At 40.4% G+C, this 22,354-nt stretch overlaps 1 protein-coding gene across 5 annotated transcripts in view; it reads left to right on the forward strand.

Annotated features, from left to right (window-relative positions):
• Positions 1 to 21,793, forward strand: part of LOC108235002 (citron Rho-interacting kinase) — a 66,648-nt gene extending 44,855 nt beyond the window's left edge. For 2 of the 5 annotated variants that reach the window (XM_017414694.3, XM_017414697.2), the window contains 24 exons: positions 1,725 to 1,918; positions 2,553 to 2,688; positions 2,775 to 2,879; positions 3,145 to 3,285; positions 3,611 to 3,730; positions 3,852 to 4,083; positions 4,499 to 4,657; positions 4,837 to 4,860; positions 6,692 to 6,856; positions 7,024 to 7,204; positions 7,405 to 7,493; positions 7,569 to 7,673; positions 7,986 to 8,155; positions 11,423 to 11,503; positions 11,782 to 11,917; positions 12,899 to 13,038; positions 13,924 to 14,016; positions 15,505 to 15,613; positions 15,759 to 15,887; positions 17,511 to 17,591; positions 17,694 to 17,772; positions 17,855 to 18,028; positions 18,814 to 19,102; positions 20,682 to 21,793. In XM_017414694.3, the coding sequence (XP_017270183.1) occupies positions 1,725 to 1,918; positions 2,553 to 2,688; positions 2,775 to 2,879; positions 3,145 to 3,285; positions 3,611 to 3,730; positions 3,852 to 4,083; positions 4,499 to 4,657; positions 4,837 to 4,860; positions 6,692 to 6,856; positions 7,024 to 7,204; positions 7,405 to 7,493; positions 7,569 to 7,673; positions 7,986 to 8,155; positions 11,423 to 11,503; positions 11,782 to 11,917; positions 12,899 to 13,038; positions 13,924 to 14,016; positions 15,505 to 15,613; positions 15,759 to 15,887; positions 17,511 to 17,591; positions 17,694 to 17,772; positions 17,855 to 18,028; positions 18,814 to 19,102; positions 20,682 to 20,705 (3,156 nt within the window). In that variant the 3' untranslated portion in view covers positions 20,706 to 21,793. The remainder of the gene's footprint in view (positions 1 to 1,724; positions 1,919 to 2,552; positions 2,689 to 2,774; positions 2,880 to 3,144; positions 3,286 to 3,610; positions 3,731 to 3,851; positions 4,084 to 4,498; positions 4,658 to 4,836; positions 4,861 to 6,691; positions 6,857 to 7,023; positions 7,205 to 7,404; positions 7,494 to 7,568; positions 7,674 to 7,985; positions 8,156 to 11,422; positions 11,504 to 11,781; positions 11,918 to 12,898; positions 13,039 to 13,923; positions 14,017 to 15,504; positions 15,614 to 15,758; positions 15,888 to 17,510; positions 17,592 to 17,693; positions 17,773 to 17,854; positions 18,029 to 18,813; positions 19,103 to 20,681) is intronic. The other 3 variants (XM_017414695.3, XM_017414696.3, XM_017414698.3) reach the window with 3 other exon arrangements.
• Positions 21,794 to 22,354: the final 561 nt, after the last annotated feature.

Below are 22,354 nucleotides of genomic sequence, written 5' to 3' on the forward strand. Positions count from 1 at the left end.
ATTCACAAACAAGCAGTAGTTGTTTTGGTTCAGGCAGACTGTTTTTGTCTGCCTTGAAAGTCTTGCTGATACTTCGCAATGGCGAATCCAAAACAGCCAAATTCCAGGACCATTTCGCCTGTTTCGAGCGAAGCAACTTTCTTCAAGATGTAACCCATATTATTCATGAGTTCCAGAAACGCAGTTCAGTCTGCGGTCCTGTAAAAGGATCTCATCCAACTTGCGTTTCGACTCTCGAATCCACACAGTTTGATTGCTGATCGCCGAACCCATCAAACGAATTTGACAATAAATCAGGTAACTGCCTAATCCAAACAGCAGAAATCCTGTTATCAGAAATCCAAATATGTAATGATCCTCCACGTCTTCCACAGACAGACTCGATAGACAAACAGGATTCCAGCGCTTCCAGGAATCCAATGTGTATCCAGCGAAGAATGTCTTCTCAGAGTAAGCTGGCTCTCCTTTGATCAGCCTTCCCATCGAGAAAATTTGATCAATTGCGTTGAGACCAGCTGACCAGATCCATAGTTCCAAAAATGTTTGGAGTAGTATGTAAAAAAGAAGTTCCGAAAACATGGCGGGGGGGGGGCAGTACAGAAGTCAGAGAGAAAAGAAACACGTCTGCCTTCCACCAGGAGCAGAGAGAAAAAAAAAGAAAAAAAAAGGGGGCAGGCGAGAGGTCAGAGCCAGTGGGTCAGAGAGCTGCAGCCAAATCCAAAAGGGTACAATCCAGAAAGCGATGTCCAGAGTGGGGAAGCGAGGTCAGTTACCAGAAATCCGAGTCCGAGGACGTATCCGGCAAGGAGTAGGCAGGAGACGAGAGTCAAGGGTCAGGCGAGGGTTCGAGATAAGCAAGGCAGGCATTGGCTGTGAAGAAACGCTGGACATCTACTGGGCATGAACCGTTCAATAATCTGGCACTGGCTTGGTGTGGAGAGTGAGCTTAAGTACTGTGAGAGTCAGGTGGAAATGATGAGGCTGATTGCAGTAGCATGGGATCAGGAGTCGTGGCATGAACAGAGAGGCTGTGGAAAGTTACTGGGACTGAGATCTGTGAGCAGGAGGCGTGGCAGGAACAGTGGACTGTGACAGTTAGGCTTAAGTCTTGGTGGTCACTGGGTTGTTCCTGAACCTCCTAACAAAATTCTTTTTCTCCTTCTTAGATTTTCCCTGAGTTCCTTAGACTTTCTCATTGTTCTGAGTGTTGGTAAATCCAATAAGTGCTGTCAAACAAATCATTTTTAAGCTGTCACAGAGAATCTACCAACTGCAGTCCATCGTGATCACTAACAATAAGTAAATAGGGCTTGGCAAGCTAAAAAACGTGCAAGAACTTTCAGCATCACTTATTAAAAGATGTAGGTTAATGTATGTATATACTGTATTTGAGCCCATGTGTTTATTGTTGAGCCTGTGTGGATTAGAGAAAATTCACAACAAATTCAAACCTGTGCACCCAATTCTTGTTTTAAAATGTTTTTGAAGTTGTATGTTGTACAATCATTCAACCCTAGAAAAGAACAGTTCAAACAAATCATTAAAAACCGCAAATAAATATGACATTTATGCTGATGAGTGGATGGAAACATCTGACCATTAATAGTGTGCATTTTCCATACTGTCTCAGCATTTTTCAATGTGATTAATTTTTTTAAAATACAGATACAATACAATACAATGCAGTTTGTATTCTGTAAATGTGTTATTTCTGCTCTGAACAGAACTTGGAGACACTGAAGACCACTTGCACTATGCTGGAGGAACAGGTCCTGGAGCTGGAGACGATGAACGACGAGCTGCTGGAGAAGGAGAGACAATGGGAAGCCTGGAGAGCGACACTGGAGGAGGAGAAGAGCCAGGCTGAGAGGAGGAACAGGGAGATACAGAGGCTGCTGGACACAGAGAAACAGAACAGGTGACAGTGATACACTCATGTAGACTGAATCACTGCAACTGTGAGCACACCAGTGACTAAAGTGCTTTGGAAGTAGGCAGCTAGTTTGTCCTGTTCATATTGTGTGTTAGATCTTTGTTACTAAAACAAACTAAACCAAAAAGATTAGAAACATATTAACATGTTTTAGGTCACATGTAATAAAAATTACGTCAAAGGTTTTAGTTTATTTTATTTTAGGATATAATAGCCATGAGACAACGTGTGTATTAAAACAAATGTATGAATTCTTGGAATAATAAGTATTTTTTCTTCAAGTGTTTCATTTGTTATTGTTTTTACTTCTGGTCCTTCCGCCTACACATACTGAATGCAACAAGTTTAGGCGTATTCTCTCGGGTCTGCTGAAAGGTATTCTTGGAAGCAAAAAAAAAAAAAAAAGTTGTTTTCTGAGTTATTGTTGGCAGGAAAGAACAGGGCAAAACTGGATGCGCTACAAGCACTTTATAACATACAGAAACGGTGTCCTTACCTTTAACATTAAACCCCAGTCTGTATTCGACAGAACAGCAGAAAAATTATGAACAACCTGGAAGAACATGTCCTTTAAGGCTCAAAACAACAAATATAAAGAAAGATTGTGTTGATGCTTCAGGCTTCGTGCAGAGCAACGCAGCTCTGAGTCTCGCCAGGCTGTGGAACAGGCAGTCAAAGAGCACAAAGCTGAAATCCTGGCTCTGCAACAGGCCCTCAAAGACCAGAAACTCAAAGCTGAGAGCCTTGCAGACACAGTAAGAGTTTCCACATTATTGAATAATCATATTACCTTTGTCTGGTCACCAGTGCCACACCAAACCTTACTTCTTTTGCTTCTCAGTTAAATGATCTGGAGAAGAAGCATTCCATGCTGGAGATGAACGCCCGCAGCTTGCAGCAAAAGCTAGAGAGTGAGCGGGATGTGAAGCAAAGACTGCTGGAAGAAGTACAGTGGCTTCACATCTTCACATTTCACCAATCTTAACTCTTTACCTTAACTCATTATTCACAAAAATTGTTAAATTTTTTGTCATATTTTGACTTTATGATCAACATTTCTGCAACAAGTAAAAAAACAAATAAAACATGATTAGTGGAAGCCAAAATGTTAAACCATGCTGTAAGGTTCACTTGGAGCTGTTACTGAAAGGAATAAAGAAGAAGCACAACCTCCCAACATCCAGACAGTAATATAACATTTTCATCCACAGCAAGAGAAACTGCAGCAGCAGCTGGATGCTCAAAAGAGCCACATATTCCGTCTGACCCAGGGGCTGCAGGATGCTTTGGACCAGACTGATTTGCTCAAAACTGAGAGGACTGACCTGGAATACCAGCTGGAGAATATCCAGGTGTTTTTACAAATGCATATGCATGCACATTAGCTAATATTCAGAAATAGCACATACATAAAGATGATAAGGGAAATGAGCGATCCCAGGCAGCCCTGACACGTGTAAGTGATGAACTAAGTGTAAATCTTTGTTTCGTTCTCAGTCTCGTTTTTCTCCCCACTGTTCTGAGCCACAGAAAACCAAACCCCCGCACACTCTTATTTTACTTCACAACATACAACATCCCCCCTCTGCTTCCATCTATCTCTCTGTCTCTCTGTCACCCTCTGTGTAAAGTGAAGTACTTGAGGAGAAATTCATGGCAGTAGTGATGTTCACTTAGCTCCACCTGCAGGCTGTATACTCTCATGAGAAGGTGAAAATGGAGGGAACCATCACCCAGCAGACCAAACTCATAGACTTCCTTCAGGCCCAGGCCCATGGTGGCTCCAAGAAGAAAAAAGTAAGACGAGTTGAAATCAAAAAATGAGTTGGATGTTTCAGAAATAAAAAAAGAAGGAATCTACCATGGCCTGTTTTCCACAGTGTGAATTTCTGCTTCTGTTTGCTCGTGTGTCTCTCAGGGTCTTTTTGGGCGTCGGCGAGAGGACCTATTGGCTGCCATGGCCGCTCAGGCCCAGTCACAGGGTCAGAATCAGAGTCAAAGCCAGGTGTCCCCTGTTCCCCCCATCCAGCCAGTGCCTCTGCAGTACAGCGACATGAAGGCAGCTCTGGATAAAGAGCGTGCTCGTTGCTCTGAGCTGGAAGATGCTCTGCAGAAAATGAGAAATGAGCTGCGATCTCTGAGAGAAGAAGGTGAGACTGCCCTACAGCAACTTATGCAATCTAATATGCATTCATCATGCACTAAATATACCGTATAATAGCATACAGTCAAAGCAGCTTTCTCTTGAATGGAAAGATTTTCTCAATTCATTGCCATCCCACCACCTAGACAATAGTGAAAACCTTTCAGGTTTCTAACATTGATTTATTTTAGAGTTCTATTAAGATGGATTGGAAACTAGAACTAGACTCTTTTTTGTGCAATAATATGAGACTAGAAACCTTTGGATTATATTAATATATATATTAATAGAAATTAAAAAGTGTTCTTATTCATTGGCACCCTTAATGATTTATTATATATGAACAACAAAAACATTCTGAGCTTAAAAAAGGTTGTGAAACAGTCAAGTGTTGCAAGTTTAATTAATGACTCCAAACTCAGCTCTCCAGTGTAAGGATCATGGCAGCACCACTAACTCAGCCACAGCAAGGCAGCAGATAATCATGTCTGCCATGGTGAAGTCCCCTGAGCACCAGCAGGGCCCGACCAGCCTGGCACCCTCCAACTCAGGACGCCGAAAGGACACCCCAACACCTGAGGGTGAGTGAAGGAGGATTTTCACTGATGTTGAACTTCTTTCACTTCAGGACACTTCTGAAAACCTTAAACCAAACACATACCTTAGCAACACATATACACTATCAAACTAAACTCACATTATTTATATTTCAGTTAATCATTCATGAAGCTCTTACTATCCTCTTTTACACACCTTTCAGAGAGAAGGAGAGTCACTTTTGAAAGTAAGTTGTCCAAAGTTGTGATTTCCACAGTTTGATCTCTTGTCTTTTCTCCTTTTGCCACCTTCACATCTTTGGCAGGCCAGATTTTGAAAGCTCTGCACTATTTTAAATGTCAGGTCCCTCCATGTTTGCCAAATGAAGCTGAAAAGGCTTCAGTGCAAAGCTTTAGAAATCTGCAGCATTTTGACCTTGGTTGCTGCTGCTCAGTGTCATTTGCAAAAACCTTGCTCTGTTATAATCCCACCTGAACTTCACATCATACACAGAGATGTGGCGTACGATAAACTCTGCAAAGCCTTTAAACACACATTCAGAACTAAAGGTATTATCCAGTAATATTTTTTTAATTACTTAATAGATAAGAGTACATCAAACATGTCAAGCATGTGTGATTGTCAGCTAAATTTGATGTGATTGTAACTATGGATAGTGTTTTTTGAATATTCAAGCTCTAGTTAAAATGGGCAAAATCAAAGAATTAATGCAACCTTCACAACTGTTTATTGTTTATTTATTTGTTGCTTATTTGTTACCAAGTTGTTTCCTAACAGGGCTTTTCCAGTCATTGTGACTTTTTTTTTACACAACACCTACCAAAAGCACACCCACATCATTGTAGTTTATTTTGAAAGGATTATAAAGTGGAAAGTGTGATCATGGGTGAGCTGAGCTTTGCTGCCACAGTATTCAAGAAAAAAAATCTAATATTACTGACAAATTGGAAGTGTTTTTTGTTTAAAATGCCCATCCCTAATGATAACCTGATGTAGATACAACCAGTCCTGAGCTAGTCCATTCTCTGTCAGTTCTAGCTTTTATGTATCAGTATATAATAGAAAAGATCTGGTCTTTTTCAGGTTCTAAAATCATTCAAATCGATCTTCAAACGTGCAGAACAAAATACTCTATGCTATTTTTTTATTAAGCAAAATCAAAGCCAGAATAAAATAAATAAATAAATAAAAATAGTCCACATTTGCTGCTTCCAAAGATTTTGGAGTGAAAGTATCAGCCAGGTGCTGCTGATCTAATGTATTGATTATCTTCATCATCAGTGTGCACGAGTTTTAAAAGCTCAAGTTTTGGCGGTTTGATGTGCGTCAACACTATGCCAGAGAACAATGTCAGCAATGACTTTAGAGAAGATACTGTCACTGCCCATCAGTCTAATAGGTTTTATAAAGTCAATTCCCAACAACAAAGTGAAAGATTATCAACAATTTCTGACCGCAATTGCATAAAGTGCCTTTTTAACCTCTGTAGAGTTCTTTACAATGTTTCTCATTCACCTATTCACACACACACACAGTGCTTTTTTCATTTTATACATTATAGTTCACACTATATACAGCACTTTTTTCTCACTCCAGCACCGATCAACCTATAGAGGGCAGGGTTCAATGTCTTGCCTAAGGACACTTCAGACACTTCACAATCTTCTGATTGGAAGATGACCTCCCTACAACTTTGCCAAAACTACCCTAAAGTAGTGGTTAGATAAATATCTAATATACAGTAGTTATCAACCTTACATTAACATATTGTTGAATTTGTAAAAAGACTTGAAAGTAAAACTAGATATAAATTTTATACCAACTGGATAATACCTTTAAAATACAGAAGTGGGTGGGCACAAGTAACAAGACTAATAAAAATCAGTATTTTTTTATTTTTTACACATTTTTTTGTTATCAAAGTTAACTTGCATATGCATTTTGCTCAACATCTTCCAGTTTCTTCTGTAGCATGATGGCGTTTTGAGGTGTTGGACGTTCCTGACAGAAACAGACGTACTGAAGCTGTCCTCACTGTGTTCCCCGACTCTGTTCAGAGTACAGTCGTCGTTTGAAGGACAGTCAGAGGGACAGAGACAGGGAGAGGGTGCTGCACCACAACACCCCTCACCGGTTCACAGTGGGACTCAACATGAGAGCTGCCAAGTGCACTGTGTGTCTGGATACTGTTCACTTTGGTCGCCAAGCAGCAACTTGTCTTGGTGAGTGACAGAAAGATCCGGCAGGACAAAGCCAAACCTAATGATCTGCAACATCACCTTTATATAACCTGATAATAATAGTAGTTGATGTTCTTGTTTATTTATATAAGAATCGCTGCAACCATGGATCCCATTTCTCTTTATTTAACTTGTTTTTTTCCCCTCAGAATGTCACGCTTTGTGCCACCCAAAGTGCTCGGCCTACCTTCCATCGACATGCGGCATGTCCAGTGATTGCTCCCTGCATCTCTCTGATGGCCTGTGTCGAGACAAAGGCAGCTCAGGGGGTCAACAGCTCAAGGAGGCCGGTGGACACATGCACCTCGAGGGCTGGATGAAACAACCCAGGTTAGCTATGGACACACTGACACCGTAGACCTTTGCAAAACCTTAGCCGCTCAATACAGACACCCTTTAATTTTTTTCTGTTTGATACTACACATGTTTTGGGCTAAAATAAGTCAGCTGCAAGATTTGGTGGAAGAAAAAAAAAGATCTATTTAGAGATCTGTGCATGACTGTAATGAGGTTGCCTTGTTTGCTGACAGGAATGGAAAGCGAGGCCAGGGCTGGGAGAGAAAATACATCGTCCTGGATGGCACTAAAGTGTCAGTTTATGAGATAGAGCCCAGAGAAGGTAACACTTGAACCTGACTGGGTAATTTGCACATACTTAAATAAACCGCTACTAGTCACTAACCTCTGTTTACAGAATCTGTGAAGCCACTGGAAGAGTTTGACCTGTGTCTGTCTGATGGAGAGGTAATGGTTCATGGAGCAGTGGGAGCATCTGAGCTACCGAACACTGCAAAGTCTGGTAGGCACAAAGTTTATCTGTTTTCCAGTTGTTAGAATTACTGTATATAGGTTGAGCTACACATTAACAAATCCTTCTTTATAATAAATCCTTGTGCTGATTTCTTATCCTATGGAAGATTTCACCTTCTATTTGTTCAGATATTTTGTCTGTTTTGTTCAAGTCTCTTTCCTTGATCCAGCAGCTTGTAGAGACACCTTAGTTCTGTTTCATTCTTTCTTTAAAAACACAAGTCTATTAAAGTCTATTAAAAATAAACAGTGACCTGAAATCTGAAGTGTAGCCTGTTTTAATCGTCTGTGTGTGTGTTAGATGTTCCCTATGTCCTGAAGCTGGAGTCCCGTTGCCACACACCCTGCTGGCCTGGTCAGTCTGTCTACTTCATGGCACCCAGTTTTCCAGAAAAACAGCGCTGGGTGGCTGTAATGGAGTCTGTGGTCGCCGGGGGGCGAGCCTCACGGGAGAAAGCAGAGGCTGACGCAGTGAGTATTTCTGAAGCTGGCACGTTGAGAAAACAGGCCTCTCTGGGCCCTTAATGTCTGCTGCTGCAAATCATAAACTTTTAGAACTGTGCTCTCAGATAACTGTTGCTTCGAAGGCAATAACCACAATGTTCAGGTTGCTGGGGGCTTTTCATGACGAACAGATTTACTTTTTGCTGTCATTGTAAGATTCAAGTTTTAAGTTTAAATGCATAGCCATCAAAATTCACTCACATGTGTCATTAACTGTCCCCTTCTTCTCTCCTCTGCTCTTTTTCTTCTCTGTCGCTTCCATCCTGACTTGTTGCGTTTTCATCATATCACACTGTATGTCTGGTATATGGGCATGTTTTGCTCATTTGCTTTATTATGTTGGCACCATTGGGTTTCTTTACACGAATAGGCTCTTGTGTCCAACAGACAAATGGTTTTGTCACCTCTGGTAAAGGTAAAGCGTTACAGAGATGTAGATTAAGGGCCTTTCATATATACATCCACATACAGTCATGGGAAAAAAATCAATCCTCTTTCAGTTCTAGGATTTTTTCAGAGCATATCTGGACCAGGTTCTGAAACTATTTAAATTAAATCTCAAGTGAACAAAAACGAATAACAGATTCCACTATGTTATTATTTATTAAACAAAAAAGTCAAAATAGAAAAGCTGTGTCTAAAAACCTAAGTCCACCACATGATGCAGCAGCTTGTAGAACTACCTTTTCGCAGCAATAACTCAGTAGTTGTTTTTTTGTAGGACTTTATCAGACTATCACATGATTGTAGGGATTTTTTTCTTTCTAAAGCTGCTTTAGTTCATTGAGGTTTGCAGACATTTGTTTCTGCTCAGCGCTCTTAAGGTCCCAGAGTCCTTTGGTCTACAGAGGAGTTCACGGTCGACTCAATGACTGCAAGGAGCCCAAACCATCACACCTCCACCAACATAGTTGAAAGGTGATATCAGGTGTTTGTGATGATATGCTGATCGTTTCCTTCAAAAAAAGTGCTGGGAATTATGGGCAAATATCTCTACTTTGGTCTAATCTGTCCAAAAGGACTTAGTCTTCAAGATGTCTTATATTGTTTACTGAGGTGCAATGATGCAAACTAAAGTTGTGCTGCCTTTAGATAGAAGAGGCCCCTCCTGGGAAGATTAGCAGCTGTCTTAAATGTTTTCCACTTGTGAAAATTCTTTCTTTAATGACACATGAACAATGGACTCCAAATTATTTGTAAATGACCTTTAACCTTTCCCAGACTAATGGGCAGCAGTAGTTGCTTCTATAAGGTCATTGTTGATGACTTTACTCTTGACATTTTGGTAACACACACCTGTCAGCTCCAGAGCAGCAACCTGACTAAACTCCTGCTTTTATAGAGGTGATCATACTGATGATGATCAGTTCATCAACACATCTGATCAGCAGTTCCTGACTGAGACTGAATCTCTTAAATCCTCTGGAAGCAGGAAGGGTGGACTTAGTTTATCAAACACAGGTTTTCTGTTTTGACTTCATTTTTGTTTAGCAAATAATGGCATGTTGGATTCTGTTGTGCGTTTTTGTTCACTTGAGGTTAGATTTGAATGATTTCAGAACCTGGTAAGGACCATATCATTTTTTATAATGTCCCAATACATACAAGTTTCAAACTGAAAGAGGGTGGGTTTGCTTTATCCATGACTGTCTACACCAGGTGTGGGCAACCCTGGTCCTTGAGGGCAACTATCCTGCATGTTTTACTTGTTTTCCTGCTCCAACACACCTGATTCAATGGTTTAATTACCTCTTCTTGTTCTACAGAAGCCTGTTAATCACCCATTGATTCAAATCAGGTGTGTTGGAGCAGAGAAACAAGTAAAACATGCAGGATAGTGGCACTCGAGGACCAGGATTGCCCACCCTTGGTCTACACACTCTCTGCTGAAGCACTCAGTACTGCATGTGTGTCATTGTGCTGCTTGATTAGTTTACTTCCTGCTTCCACCTCACCTGCTGTGACTGCTCCTTCTGAAAGATTTTGTCAATTCAACAAAGATACTGTTTTGTAACCAGAATGTAAAACTGCTCACTAAGATGCCTGATCATCTTTGGGTACTCTAGCTGTCTAGAGAACCAGGGATCAGAATGCAGGTTTTTACCTGCTTGGGTTTTTACTCTGCTGCTCCTCTGCACAGTACCCTCAGAATGAACCTCAAGTCTCTTTACTTTGTCTCTGCTGAGAGACACAAGTCACTCTCTAAATGGCATCAACCTTAGCTACATTTATAGCTTCATGGTTGATTGAAGCACATCTAAACATGAGAATAATATTTTCTGTATCGTCTCTAACATAATATACCTTTAACAAGTTCACACCTTTTTCACATATTTATCAACATCCTAGTTTAGGTTAGCAGGTTCAGAGTGAATACCTCAGCAACGAGCAGGCAGGTTCAGATATTTTTTTTTAAATAATTTATTGAGATCAGTGTTGTTGCAGTCCTGCCATACAAATCACTGTTTGAGTCAATGTTCTGATGGCAAACCCATGATCATTAGCTTGAACATTATCATAAGCCTGTGTAAAAGGAAGCTGCATTTCCTGGGTTCTTGTGTGACCCTGCAGACATTTACAAGTCTTTGTTGGCTGACCATAACCAGTTAGTGGTAACAATTGTTTTACACAATCTGTGTGGATGTGTATTTGGGAGGTTCAAACTCTCTAAAAATGGTTTTAGAACACGATGGGCAGCATCAACAGCTTCAGGTCTTCAGAAATGTTCGTATTCTCGCCGTATTACAGACAGGTTGTACAGATCAGACTAATACAGCTTTGAGTGTAACAGGAAGCACATTCATGTCTCTGATTCATCCTACTGATGGAAAACACCTGAGTTTAACTTCTAACTTACTGTTAACTCTGCACATTCCGATACTTTTCTCACTTACAGGTACTTAAAACAGGATGGCTGTAGAGTTTGTCCTCTTATCTTAGATTTCTTGAAGATTGTTTTGTATTTTCAGTAAAATTATCCTAATCTTTAAAATAATAATTTATTTACAATTTAGTTTGTATACTTACTTATATGTATACTGTTTAGTTGACTCAAAAACAAACAAACAAACCAAAAAACTTAAACCATGAGACTGACTTGTGGCTTGGCTCCACCTCTGACCCTGTGAACCTGCATAGCTCCCTCAGTCCTGGTCTACTGTTGCCTTCCTCCCTTCAAGGTCATGATGAAGATGCGGCTGACTGCTTGTTTTTTTTTTTTCCGTACTCTTTCAGAAGCTCCTTGGAAATTCTCTGTTGAAACTGGAAGGAGACGACAGGCTGGATATTAACTGCACCCTTCCTCTCACAGATCAGGTACCTCTCCAGAATATCAGAGCATATTTTAGAAACAGTATCATTATTGTTATCTGATCATGTAACCCTTTTCTTTATTTTGCTGCTTTAGTAGAGTATCAGTTTTATTCAAAGCAGAATAATTTATGAAGAAGGTGGAGCATGGAGCAGGTGTTCAGTGTTCTCTGCCAAGATTTGCCACAAATCTCTCCTGTTTATATCCCACCAAGCTCACCTAAATCATGCTCAGTTGTTGTTTTTCTTATTTTTGGTTTATTTTTTGTTTTGTTTTGATGCAGATTGTTCTTGTGGGATCTGAAGAGGGTCTGTATGCGCTGAATGTTATTAAGAACTCCCTGACTCACATCCCTGGCCTAGGGTCAGTTTTCCAGATCCAGATCATCAAAGAGCAGGAGAAACTGCTGATGATTGTTGGTAAGATGTCTCACTTTGTCGTTTTCTGTAGGATGATGAACAGGAAGGAGAATTTGAGTCCAGACTTTTAGTGTGGTTTTACTAGATGCTATAGTTCAAGTCAGAAATGTCATGAAATCAAAAGAGGAAATTTCAGAAGTTACAAATAACTGATAAAATGACTGAACCTGAATTAAGACTGACTGTTCCAAACAATCTGGAGTCCTTCATTGTACAGTAGGATAGATTATTCACAAATGGAAAACATTTAGAACAGTTATTAATCTTCCCAGGAGTGGACGTTTCTGCAAATTCACCCCAAAATCAGACAATGTGCAATGCTCAGTGAAGCTGCAAAAACCCCAAGAGCTCCATCTCAGATTCTACAGGCCTCAGTTAGCAGGTCAGAGGTTAAAGTTCATTAGAGGACGCTTAGAAAAAGACTGACCAAGTATGGCTTGTTCAGAAAAGTTGCAGGAGAAAACCTCTTCTTTCTACAAAAAACATGGCAATGTGATTTAGTTTTGTAAAATGGAATCAGAACTTCTAAAACAAAGAAGTTGTTAGACATGTTGTGAGTGAATGACGGTAACTTTCAGTTGTCAACAAGAAAAGCCTAAGCCTGCTCTTGGAAGCCCTCTGCTGGTCTGGGGCCCCCAAGCAGTGGCTTTTGTCTTCGGCCAGCTCTGAACATTGTAAAGAAGAGTGGGCCAAAATTCCTTTACAACAATCTGTGAAACTGATGTAGATAATTATTTAGAGTTATTGCTTAAAGTTTTAACAAGATATTAAATCACAGGGTAGTTTTTCACTCACAACTTCTGCACTTTGGTTTAGTTTTTGTCAAATATCTAACAACACACTGGAATGTGTGTATGTCCGAGGTTGTATTGCTCTAATTGTAGGACCTGGTGACATGATGCAGCAACAAAAAGCAGGATCAAAACATAGAAAAGTCTAATCTGTCTGTATGGGAACATAACGTCTGTCTATGTGCTGCAGGGGATGAGAGAGCGCTGTGTCTGGTGGAGATTAAGAGAGTGAAGCAGTCTCTGGCTCAGTCCCACCTGCCCAGCCCGACTGAACTGGCTCCCTACATCTTTGAGACAGTGAAAGGCTGCCATCTGTTTGCTGCTGGGAGGGTATGTCCTTGTCTCCTTTGTGAAACCTGAGGCAAAGAAGATTGTGTGTTTTTTATAGAGTTCTGTCATGGTGGTGGAAGATCTAAATCAGAATCAGGTTTATATGGCCAAGAATGTATGTTTCATACATATAGAGAATTTGACTCCAGTCTCACTTGTTCTTGTTCTTCTAGGCACTTATTGCACATGAACATATTCCACAATTATAAAAAAAAAACACTAACAGATTACTGAACATATGTATGGAGAAAAATAGCTGTAGGTAAATATGACTAGGCATAAACAGACATGAGAAGACAAAGAAGATATAAAACATAAGTAAACATAGATCCCTATGAACAGAAAGTTAAGGTTTGAAGCCTAAAGATGATGCAATATTATTTGCATGAGTGAATGTTTAATTACTGCATTATGAGTATTGAGCATGTCTGTTCAGCACACTGACAACCGGGGGAAAAAACTGTTTTTGACTCTTGTGGTTTTTGCATACAGCAATCTGTAGCTCCATCTGGAGGAGAGAAGAGCTTGAATTGTGAATGTTAGGGATTTCTGTTGATACCACTTGCTCGTTTCATCACTCTAGGGGAGTACAGGTCCTGCATGGAGGGCAGGTTGGCACCAGTGATCCTCTCTGCAATCTTGATAGTCCCCTACAGTCTGTTTCTGTCCTGTTTGGTTGCTGAGCCAAACCAGACTGTGAAAGACTGGCAGAGGACAGACTGGATGATGGCAGATTTTACAGACAGCTCATGTGGAAGGTTAAAGTTCTTGAACTGCCGCAGGAAGAGCTCCCTCTGCTGGATTTGTTGTCATTTAATCCTTGGATAAAAAGTCTTATGGGAAGATGTGATGATACTCTGTAACATTTGCGCATTCTCTTTGCAGGTAGACAACGGGCCGTGTATATGTGCTGCTATGCCAAACAAAATCACCGTTCTGCGTTACAATGACAATCTTAACAAATACTGTATCCGTAAGGTGAGTGGGACCTGCTGAGAAACAAGATATCGGGTGAAGAGGGGAAAAAAATGATTTCAAAATGAATGAAATACTTTGGTATGTGCATCAGAGAAGCTTTTCACACTTTCTATTAATCAAAGCCACTTTAAATGAATAGATTTTAAAAGTAAAGCCTTTTTTCTTACATAATTGTTTGTATTACTAGATGTGGTCTTTGTAAAAGGTTTATTGCTGGTGAGATTTATTCATTCTCCACAGAGTTCTGCATATTCATGTACTTTAGTCTAAATCACAGGTTGGAGTGCTTATAAATGACTGAGATGGAGCCATTTCAGGGTTTACACTGAATTTAAATGAGTCCAAATGCATTGTAGATGGGCTGTTTATAAAAAAAATGCATTCCATTAGGATGAGGACATCATCAGTATAGAATTAGAAAGAAAAGATGAAAAAATGATAAATGGCCCGATGCAGATTAGTGCTCCTACAAAAGGACACTGTAGTCTGTGACTTACATATAGTACTGTGCATAGGTTTAAATCCCCTAGAATTTTTTTTTATACTTTTCCTCCAATATGCCAGATTTACTTGTAATCTCCTAATGTAGTCTTGATCAGTATTGTCCAGGATTTCTGAAGGTCTTTCAGTGTTTTACTCTAGACTTTTGCTGCTTTTTCACTTATTTTCTGAACAGTCTTTGTAGTTGACCATCACAGCATAGTGTGTAGTTTGTGCTTAAAAATGAGGATAGCATTCAAGTGCCGGATAAAAGAATTATCATGCTCCAATTTATATGGTCTGCAGCGGATGGACAGAATCTAAAAATTATGTCTTTAGGAAATAGAAAAAAATAAATCTATCAAAGACCTGAAACAGGATCTGAGGGAGTCATCACTCCCTTCAGCTGATCTTCTGCTGTGTGTCAAGTTTTCTAAGAACTCTTTAGGAATCACCTTGTTGGTCTTAAAACGTAACATTTTACACCTCAAACTGTGTTATCTTTAGTGTGTTTTGGGGATTCAACTAAATATTAGAACAAATTTGCAATAGGCTGCTAATAACAATGAACCTCAAGACACTTTTGTTGTTGTTGTTGTTGTTGTTGTTGAGTTGTTTGTTAGGTGTAAACACCACACTAGTTTATCCTTTGAGTTTAAAAGCATTTTTATGAATGATTCATAAGACAGAAAAGGGACTTAAAAAATAAACAACAACAATAAAACACATTCTTCTGAAATTGAATGAAAATTCACCCAAAAACTTTAAAAGACCCCCAGAAAGCCTGAAGAACTACTGATCAAAACTACTTTAAAATATTCTGGGAAAGTCTGGCTCCTTGGAAACAAAGTCTGAAGAAATGAGGGATGACTCAAAGGTTTTGCACAGTACTGTAAATCTACTTTATATATATATATATAGTGTTATTTCATAAAACTGTTTTTTTTTATTTTAAAAATAAAGTGCCAGGCTTGTGTTTATTCCACCTTAAAATCTTCTGTCTCCTAGGAAATTGAAACTCTGGAGCCGTGCAGCTGCATCTATCTGACCAGTTACAGCATCATCATCGGCACCAACAAGTTCTACGAGATTGAAATGAAGCAGTATGTGCTTGAAGGTACAAACACAAATAAAGATTGTGTTTTTTGCCTTCAGGAAACAATATGACAACACAGTCTATATTCACTGGACTTCAGGATAAAGGTGACAGAGTCTCTTCACAGGGAAACACAAATGTAACTGTTCTGCTTCATCCTCTGCAGAGTTCCTGGACAAAAACGACGTGTCTCTGGCCTCGGCCGTGTTCGCAGCCTCTTCTCACAGTTTCCCCATCGCCATCATGCAGGTGGCCAGCAGTATGCAGAAAGAGGAATACCTTCTGTGTTTTCATGGTGAGCTTGAATGCACTGCTTTCTGTCTCCAGAGGTTTATGAAAGAAGTAAGTATGATAAAGTAAATCATTGTGAGGCAGAGGACTATATAAGGTACTTTATATGTCACTGTTTCAAGGTTATACTATAAATTTGACTTTAAGGTGTTTTGGAGTGCTTCTATTAAGAACATCAAAGCGCAAAAAAACCCTCTGTGTGTAAATAATGTAAATTACCTACCAGTTATTTTCATCATATTAACAGTTTGTGTTTCCAGGTTAACTTGTGTAAGTCTCTCACCACTACACACTTCATCTGTGTATAATGCTATTCGTTTATTCTTTTTTAAATTATTTTAACTGAACATACAGTCAGGAAAAAGAGGGCTTAACCTCTGTTAATAATAATGATCTGGTCCTGTTAAATTATTAAAATCTAACATCAAGTGTACAAAAACACGCCATAGATTTCAACATATTTATCATTATTTATGAAACAAAAATAAAGCCAAAATGTAAAAACTATGTGAAAACTAAGTCCAACCTTGCTGCTTCCAGACGATTTAAGAGGTTCAGTCTCACTCAGGTGCTGTTGATGTATTGATGAACTGATCATCATCAGAGTGATCACCTCTATACTGTAGAAGCAGGACTTTTGTCAGTTTGCTGCTCTGGAGCTGACAGGTGTGTGTTAACACAATGACAAGACAGAAAGTCATCAGCAATGACCTTAAAGAAGCAACAGTTGCTGCCCATCAGTCTGGGAAAGGTTAAAGCTCATTTCTGGACAATTTGGAGTCGTCATCATTCTACAGAGAGAAACATTATTCATAGGTGGAAAACATTTCAGACAGCTGCCAATCTTCCCAGAAGTTAATGTTCCAGCAACTTCACCCCACGATCAGACCGTGCAATGCTCAGAGAAATCACAGAAACCTCAAGAGCTCCGTCTGAGACTCTATAGGTCTCAGTTAGCAGGTCAAAGGTTAAAGGTCATAACAGGACAATTGGAAAAAGACTTTTTGAAAGGGATGAAAGAAAAAATTTCTTCTCTCTAAAATGAACATGACAGCATGACTTAGTTTTGCAAAGTTGCAATAGAATGAATCACAAGATGTCTGGAACAATGACTTCTGAACAGAGGAGACCAAAGTACAAATGTTTACCCATAACACACCATGTTTGGAGAAAACCAAACACAGCATGTCAGCAGAAACACCTCATACCAGCTGTCAGCACAGTGGTGGAGATGTGATGGTTTGGGTCAACCATGAACTCCTCTGTAGACCAAAGGACTCTGGAGTCAAATATGAGACCATCTGTCTGACAGCAGAAGCTTGGACCAAACTGGGTCATGATGAAACAGAACAATGATCCCAAACACAGCAGCTGATCTATTGAAGAAGAAAAGAATCAAGGTGCTGGAATGGGCCAGTCAGTCCTGTGACGCTTATACATTTTATGACTTGACTTTACTTTTGTTTCTTGGTACTGATTGTGGTTATGCACAGATGAATATCTTCTCTAAGTGTTTTTGAAGTCCTCCACAGTGAACAGACATAGTGTTCGTAGTTTGTACAAATGCTGCTCCTTTCCTGTTGTGTGGCTGTTTATAAGTTTGACAGAGACTCTGATTCTGTGACAGAGTTCGGTGTGTTTGTGGACTCATATGGACGAAGAAGCCGGACTGATGAGATTAAGTGGAGCCGTTTGCCTCTGTCTTTTGGTAAGTGGATCTTCTAATTGCTCTCTGCCTTTAAGGCCAATGGAGACAGAAATGAGATTGATATATTTTGTTGAGTAAATCTGTGCCTGTCCTGTGACTCAGCCTACAGAGAACCCTATCTGTTTATCACTTACTTCAACTGTCTGGATGTCATTGAAATTCAGGGACACACAGCAGTGAGGTGAGACAAACTGGCAGCTTTCTGTGAAACTTGAAGCTTTTTGATTTTAGCTGTTCCTCTCATAAGTGTTTTGGGTTTCCAGTCCCACCGTGCTGGCCCACCTGGACATCCCGAACCCTCGTTACCTTGGCCCAGCCATCTCCTCCGGAGCCATTTACCTCGCCTCCTCCTACCAGAACAAACTGCGGGTCATCTGCTGCAAGGGAAGCCTGATCCGAGAATCCGGAGATCTGCAGAGGACCGGCTCGAGCCGAGGGTTTGCTGAACAGAAAATCGCACTGCACCAACAGACATTACACAACATATTGTTCACACTGTAAAAGCACAAAACAGGTCACATCGAGGCTTAAACTAAGGGGTTAAACTTATAGGATGAGATGTGATCCAGGATTTTACTTTTACCATATTTTCGGGACTATAAGGTGCACTTAAAAGTCTTCAATTTTCTCAAGAAACGACAGTGTGCCTTATAATATGTAGCACCTTATATATGTAAGAAGTCGTAATGTTTTAGTACGACTTTGGTAAACTACAAAGCCGCACCGCTTGCAGCATTAAGGCTCAGTTATAGTCGTGCTGGGCTCCTTGCACCTGGACTTGAGCGAGCGGTGGAGGCGTTTATACTGGATGCTTAGATCGGTGCAGTTTTCTTCCATGAGTTTTGAACCGTTTGATTATCTTTGTGATCTCTCACAGAGGGATCATATAAATGCTGATACAGGCGAACCAGCTCCACTACAGCACTGAAATCGTCCATTTTGAATGGAGCGCGGCGCGCGCGGTCCACGCAAAGTTACCAAAATTGTGAGGTGCACGACGATGCGCCTTATAGTCTGGTGCGCTTTATATATAACAAAAGTTCCAAAATGGACCATTCATTGACAGTACGTCTTATAATCCAGTGTGTCCTATAGCGCGGAAAATACAGTACATTGTTTAATGGAAACACTGACAAAGACAATCTATTTAATATATATATGTTTTTTAACCTTAAAGACTTCATTTGAAAGTATCTGTCCCTCTCTGTTGTCTCATCCACAGCAGTCCCAGTAAGCGCTGCCCTCCTACCTACACGGAGCACATTACCAAGCGTTTGACTTCAGGGCCCGGCAGCCACGACGGCCTGCACCGGGAGCCGAGTACCCCACATCGTTACCGGGAGGGTCGCACCGAGTTCAGACGAGACAAGTCTCCCGCTCGACCTCTGGACAGAGAGAAGTCCCCCGGCAGGGTGCTGGACAGCCGCAGGGAGAGGTCCCCCGGGAGATTCGGGGACAGCACCAGGCTCCACGCCGGGTCTGTCCGAACACAACTCGCTCCTGTTAACAAGGTATGAACAGGTCCTATTTCTATAGCTCAGGTTTGATTGCAGTTTATTAAGTATGTTCTTCTTATAAATTCTTCTTACTTCATTTTCTTAAATCAAAATCAAGTTTTACTTGGAACGAGTTCAGACGCCAGATGCATAAACATCTGTACACAAACAGACACTCATAAAGGAAAAGTGTAAAAATGCAAATGATTTTCCATCAGTATTATAATATTATACTGCATTTTAGTTCAGTATCAACCAGACCATTTTTGGAGTGCCCAAAGTGATAAAACATCCTGATATCCAGCTGCAGTCAGAGATTTACATACGCTCATCATGGAAATGAATGTCGTTATACTGGGCTTTAATTGACTTTTTTTTTTTTAATCATTCTTTTTCCGTGGTGGAATGATTGTACAACATACAACCTCAATACTTTGTAAAAACAGGAATAGGGTCCTCAAGTCTGAACTTGTCTGATTTTCTGTGATCTACACAGGATCAAAGTTATCCATACAGATTTAAATAAATACATACAGTGGTGCTGCAGGTCCTTGAATTATTTTTTTTTTTTTTACCATGACAAGGCCAAAGTCTTTGAAAATATACAAATTAGTTTCAAAAAGTTGCACTTTGACCACTCTTCATGGCAGAATTGGTAGTTTATTGGCTGGTTTCCTGGCACAGACCGGGCTTTTAATCACAGTCACAGGGTTGAGGTCGAGGCCCCTCCAGAAGTTTAACGTTAGCCTGGTTTATCCAATCAGAAACCAGTTCTGATGTGTTTGGGATCACTGTCCTGTTGGAACTTCCAAATGTGTCCAAGTTTCAACCATCTAGCTGCTGATCTGTGGTATAGTTGAAGAATTTGGAAGTAGTCCTTCAGTATTCCATGCGCTTTGTGCAATCCACTAGTACCACAGCCTGATGCTACCACCATCATGCTTGACAGTTGGTACAGTGTTCATAGGTTTGAAAGCCTCACATTGACTCCTGTAAACACACTCCTTGTCACTGTGGCCAAATAACTCAAATAACTTTGTCTCATCTGACCATCATATTTTTCCCTGAGACATTCAGCTTGTCCTTTGAGCTTGAAGGGGTCGCTTTTAAATCAGGAGCTTCTTTCTTGGTCAGCTCCCTCTCAGTCCAAGGTGAAGTAAAACTGTCCTCTCTGTGGACAGAGACACTGATGTCCCAGCAGCTTCCAGTTCATGGCAGGCTTGAGCCTTGGTGGTTCCTGGGTAGTTTTTAAACATCTAAACCAATTTCCTCTCATCTGAGAGTAACAGATGCGTATCCGTCAGTCCAATAAATGCTGCCAAACAAATTCTTTTTATGCTGGCCAAAAATAAAATCAGTCAGTCATGATCACAAATGAGAAGTCAAGTTGTCTTGTCAAGTTAGAAAACATTCGAGAACTTTCAGCACCACCGCTTATATTTGTGCCTTTATGTAAAATTCTGACCCTGTGTTAAAGTAGGACACAAAAAATGCTCCAACCTGAGCCTGAGCCCATCTTACCTTCCATGTTTAAACATTTACATTAATGTCAGGAGGGTGGTTTTTGACCTTTGCCCTCGTTGCTGATTTGTAGGTGTGGGATCAGTCATCAGTGTGAATCCTGCGGGGCTGAAAATGACTGGAAGCTGAAGGAGAGCACGCTTGAAACCCTGACTTCACTCTGAGTACAAGCACACAAACACATCACCAAGGCCTGTATATAGTGCAACCTGAGCTCCACGTTCAGCAACACTGCAGTGGGAAACGTCCCCTGTGACAATCCTCCTCTCTGACACGTTCTCCCGCAGTAGATTTGACGGCACGGAACCAGCGCTGATCCAGATTGAGAGAATCTGTTTATAAAAAAAAACACCCCTACATGTACATATGGCTGAGTTTTTATAGAAGAAAGGGAGCAGGCAGCATGTGAAGCCATGTCTATTTATTTTTTAAATGAGTTTTTAAAGATGTCGCAGAGATTAACGATGCTGTTGGTTAAGAAATACAATACCACTTTAGTTCTTTCTTTCCTTCTTTGTTTAGAGAGTCAAACTGACTTTTAATTACTCCCATAAATCACGATGAGAGCGCTCTGATGGGGCAACACTTTGCACAGACGTTAAAAACTTATCATTTGAACCAGTCTTCTTTCCTCGGATTAAGCGAGTAAAGCAGCCCTCTTGACTAAATATCTTCTGATATATAACTGCTATGATTGCTTTATTGACAGCTGTCGTCCGGCCATACTTTGTAAAACAACAAGTAAGCAATGTTTTGCTCCAAGTGTTCCTTGTGTTGTTTTCTTTGGCAAACCTAAGATAAAAATCCACGCAGCTCTGCCTCTGATGCCGGACGCCGTGCAGCCAGGCAGGCTCAAACCGCCTCAGCTTGCTCTTAGTCCGCCGCCGCTGATTGTGGTGCAGATGTCCTGTTTCTGTGCATTGGTATGAAGTCTAGTAACCATCGGGGTGGGGGTCGGGTCGTCGCCGCCCAGAGAACCACCTCCACTCGTCCCATCAGTGAGCATGACTTCACCTCCAGCAGCGTTTGTTGCTTTTTGATCTCAACTCTTTCTCCTGGTTGTTCCTTTCTGTCACGTATTCACTTGAATCTGCATTCAATAAGTAGACATTGATGTTAGTAACTTTAAGATTTACTTGATTTTTAGAGCTGTATAACAGGACATGCATTAAACATGATCAAAGAGTCTGTTTTCTTCATTGTGTTTTCAGCGGCAGATCAGGTATCTCCTACACAGCTTCCCACACTCAAAACTTTTTATCCATTTCAGAGACACTCTTTGACATGAAAACGTCAGTACGTACACTGTAATTAAAAGGGATAGTCTGACCAATTTTGAAGTGAAGTTCTGTGTAATAGTTATCAATAGTTAGTGCTTTATCAGTCATAGAGCACAGAGTTTGGAGAAAGAGGCAAAAGTTCTTCTTCAGGTTGGGCTAACAGGTAGCCTAACAAAGGCTTTTCAGACTTATCAAACAAGTTTTTTTTCTTCAAAATGTCATGTTGATGTGAAAGAATACTACATGATCTAATATTAAACCTCTGCAAATTTGCACGACACAGTTTGATTTGTTGCCGTGTGTTTCAGTAGAAAAAGTTGTTTTATAAGCCTTTATAAATCCTGGTTTGGCTAGCCATTAGTCTAGCCTGGATGAAGACTTTTGCCTCTTTCTCCTAACTCTGTGCTCAAAGACTGATGTCACAGCTGATAGGGTCCTGCTGAGAACACCACTTTAACTTGACAAT

This window comes from Kryptolebias marmoratus, linkage group LG1 (assembly GCF_001649575.2).
Source record: "Kryptolebias marmoratus isolate JLee-2015 linkage group LG1, ASM164957v2, whole genome shotgun sequence".
Lineage (NCBI taxonomy): Eukaryota > Metazoa > Chordata > Actinopteri > Cyprinodontiformes > Rivulidae > Kryptolebias > Kryptolebias marmoratus.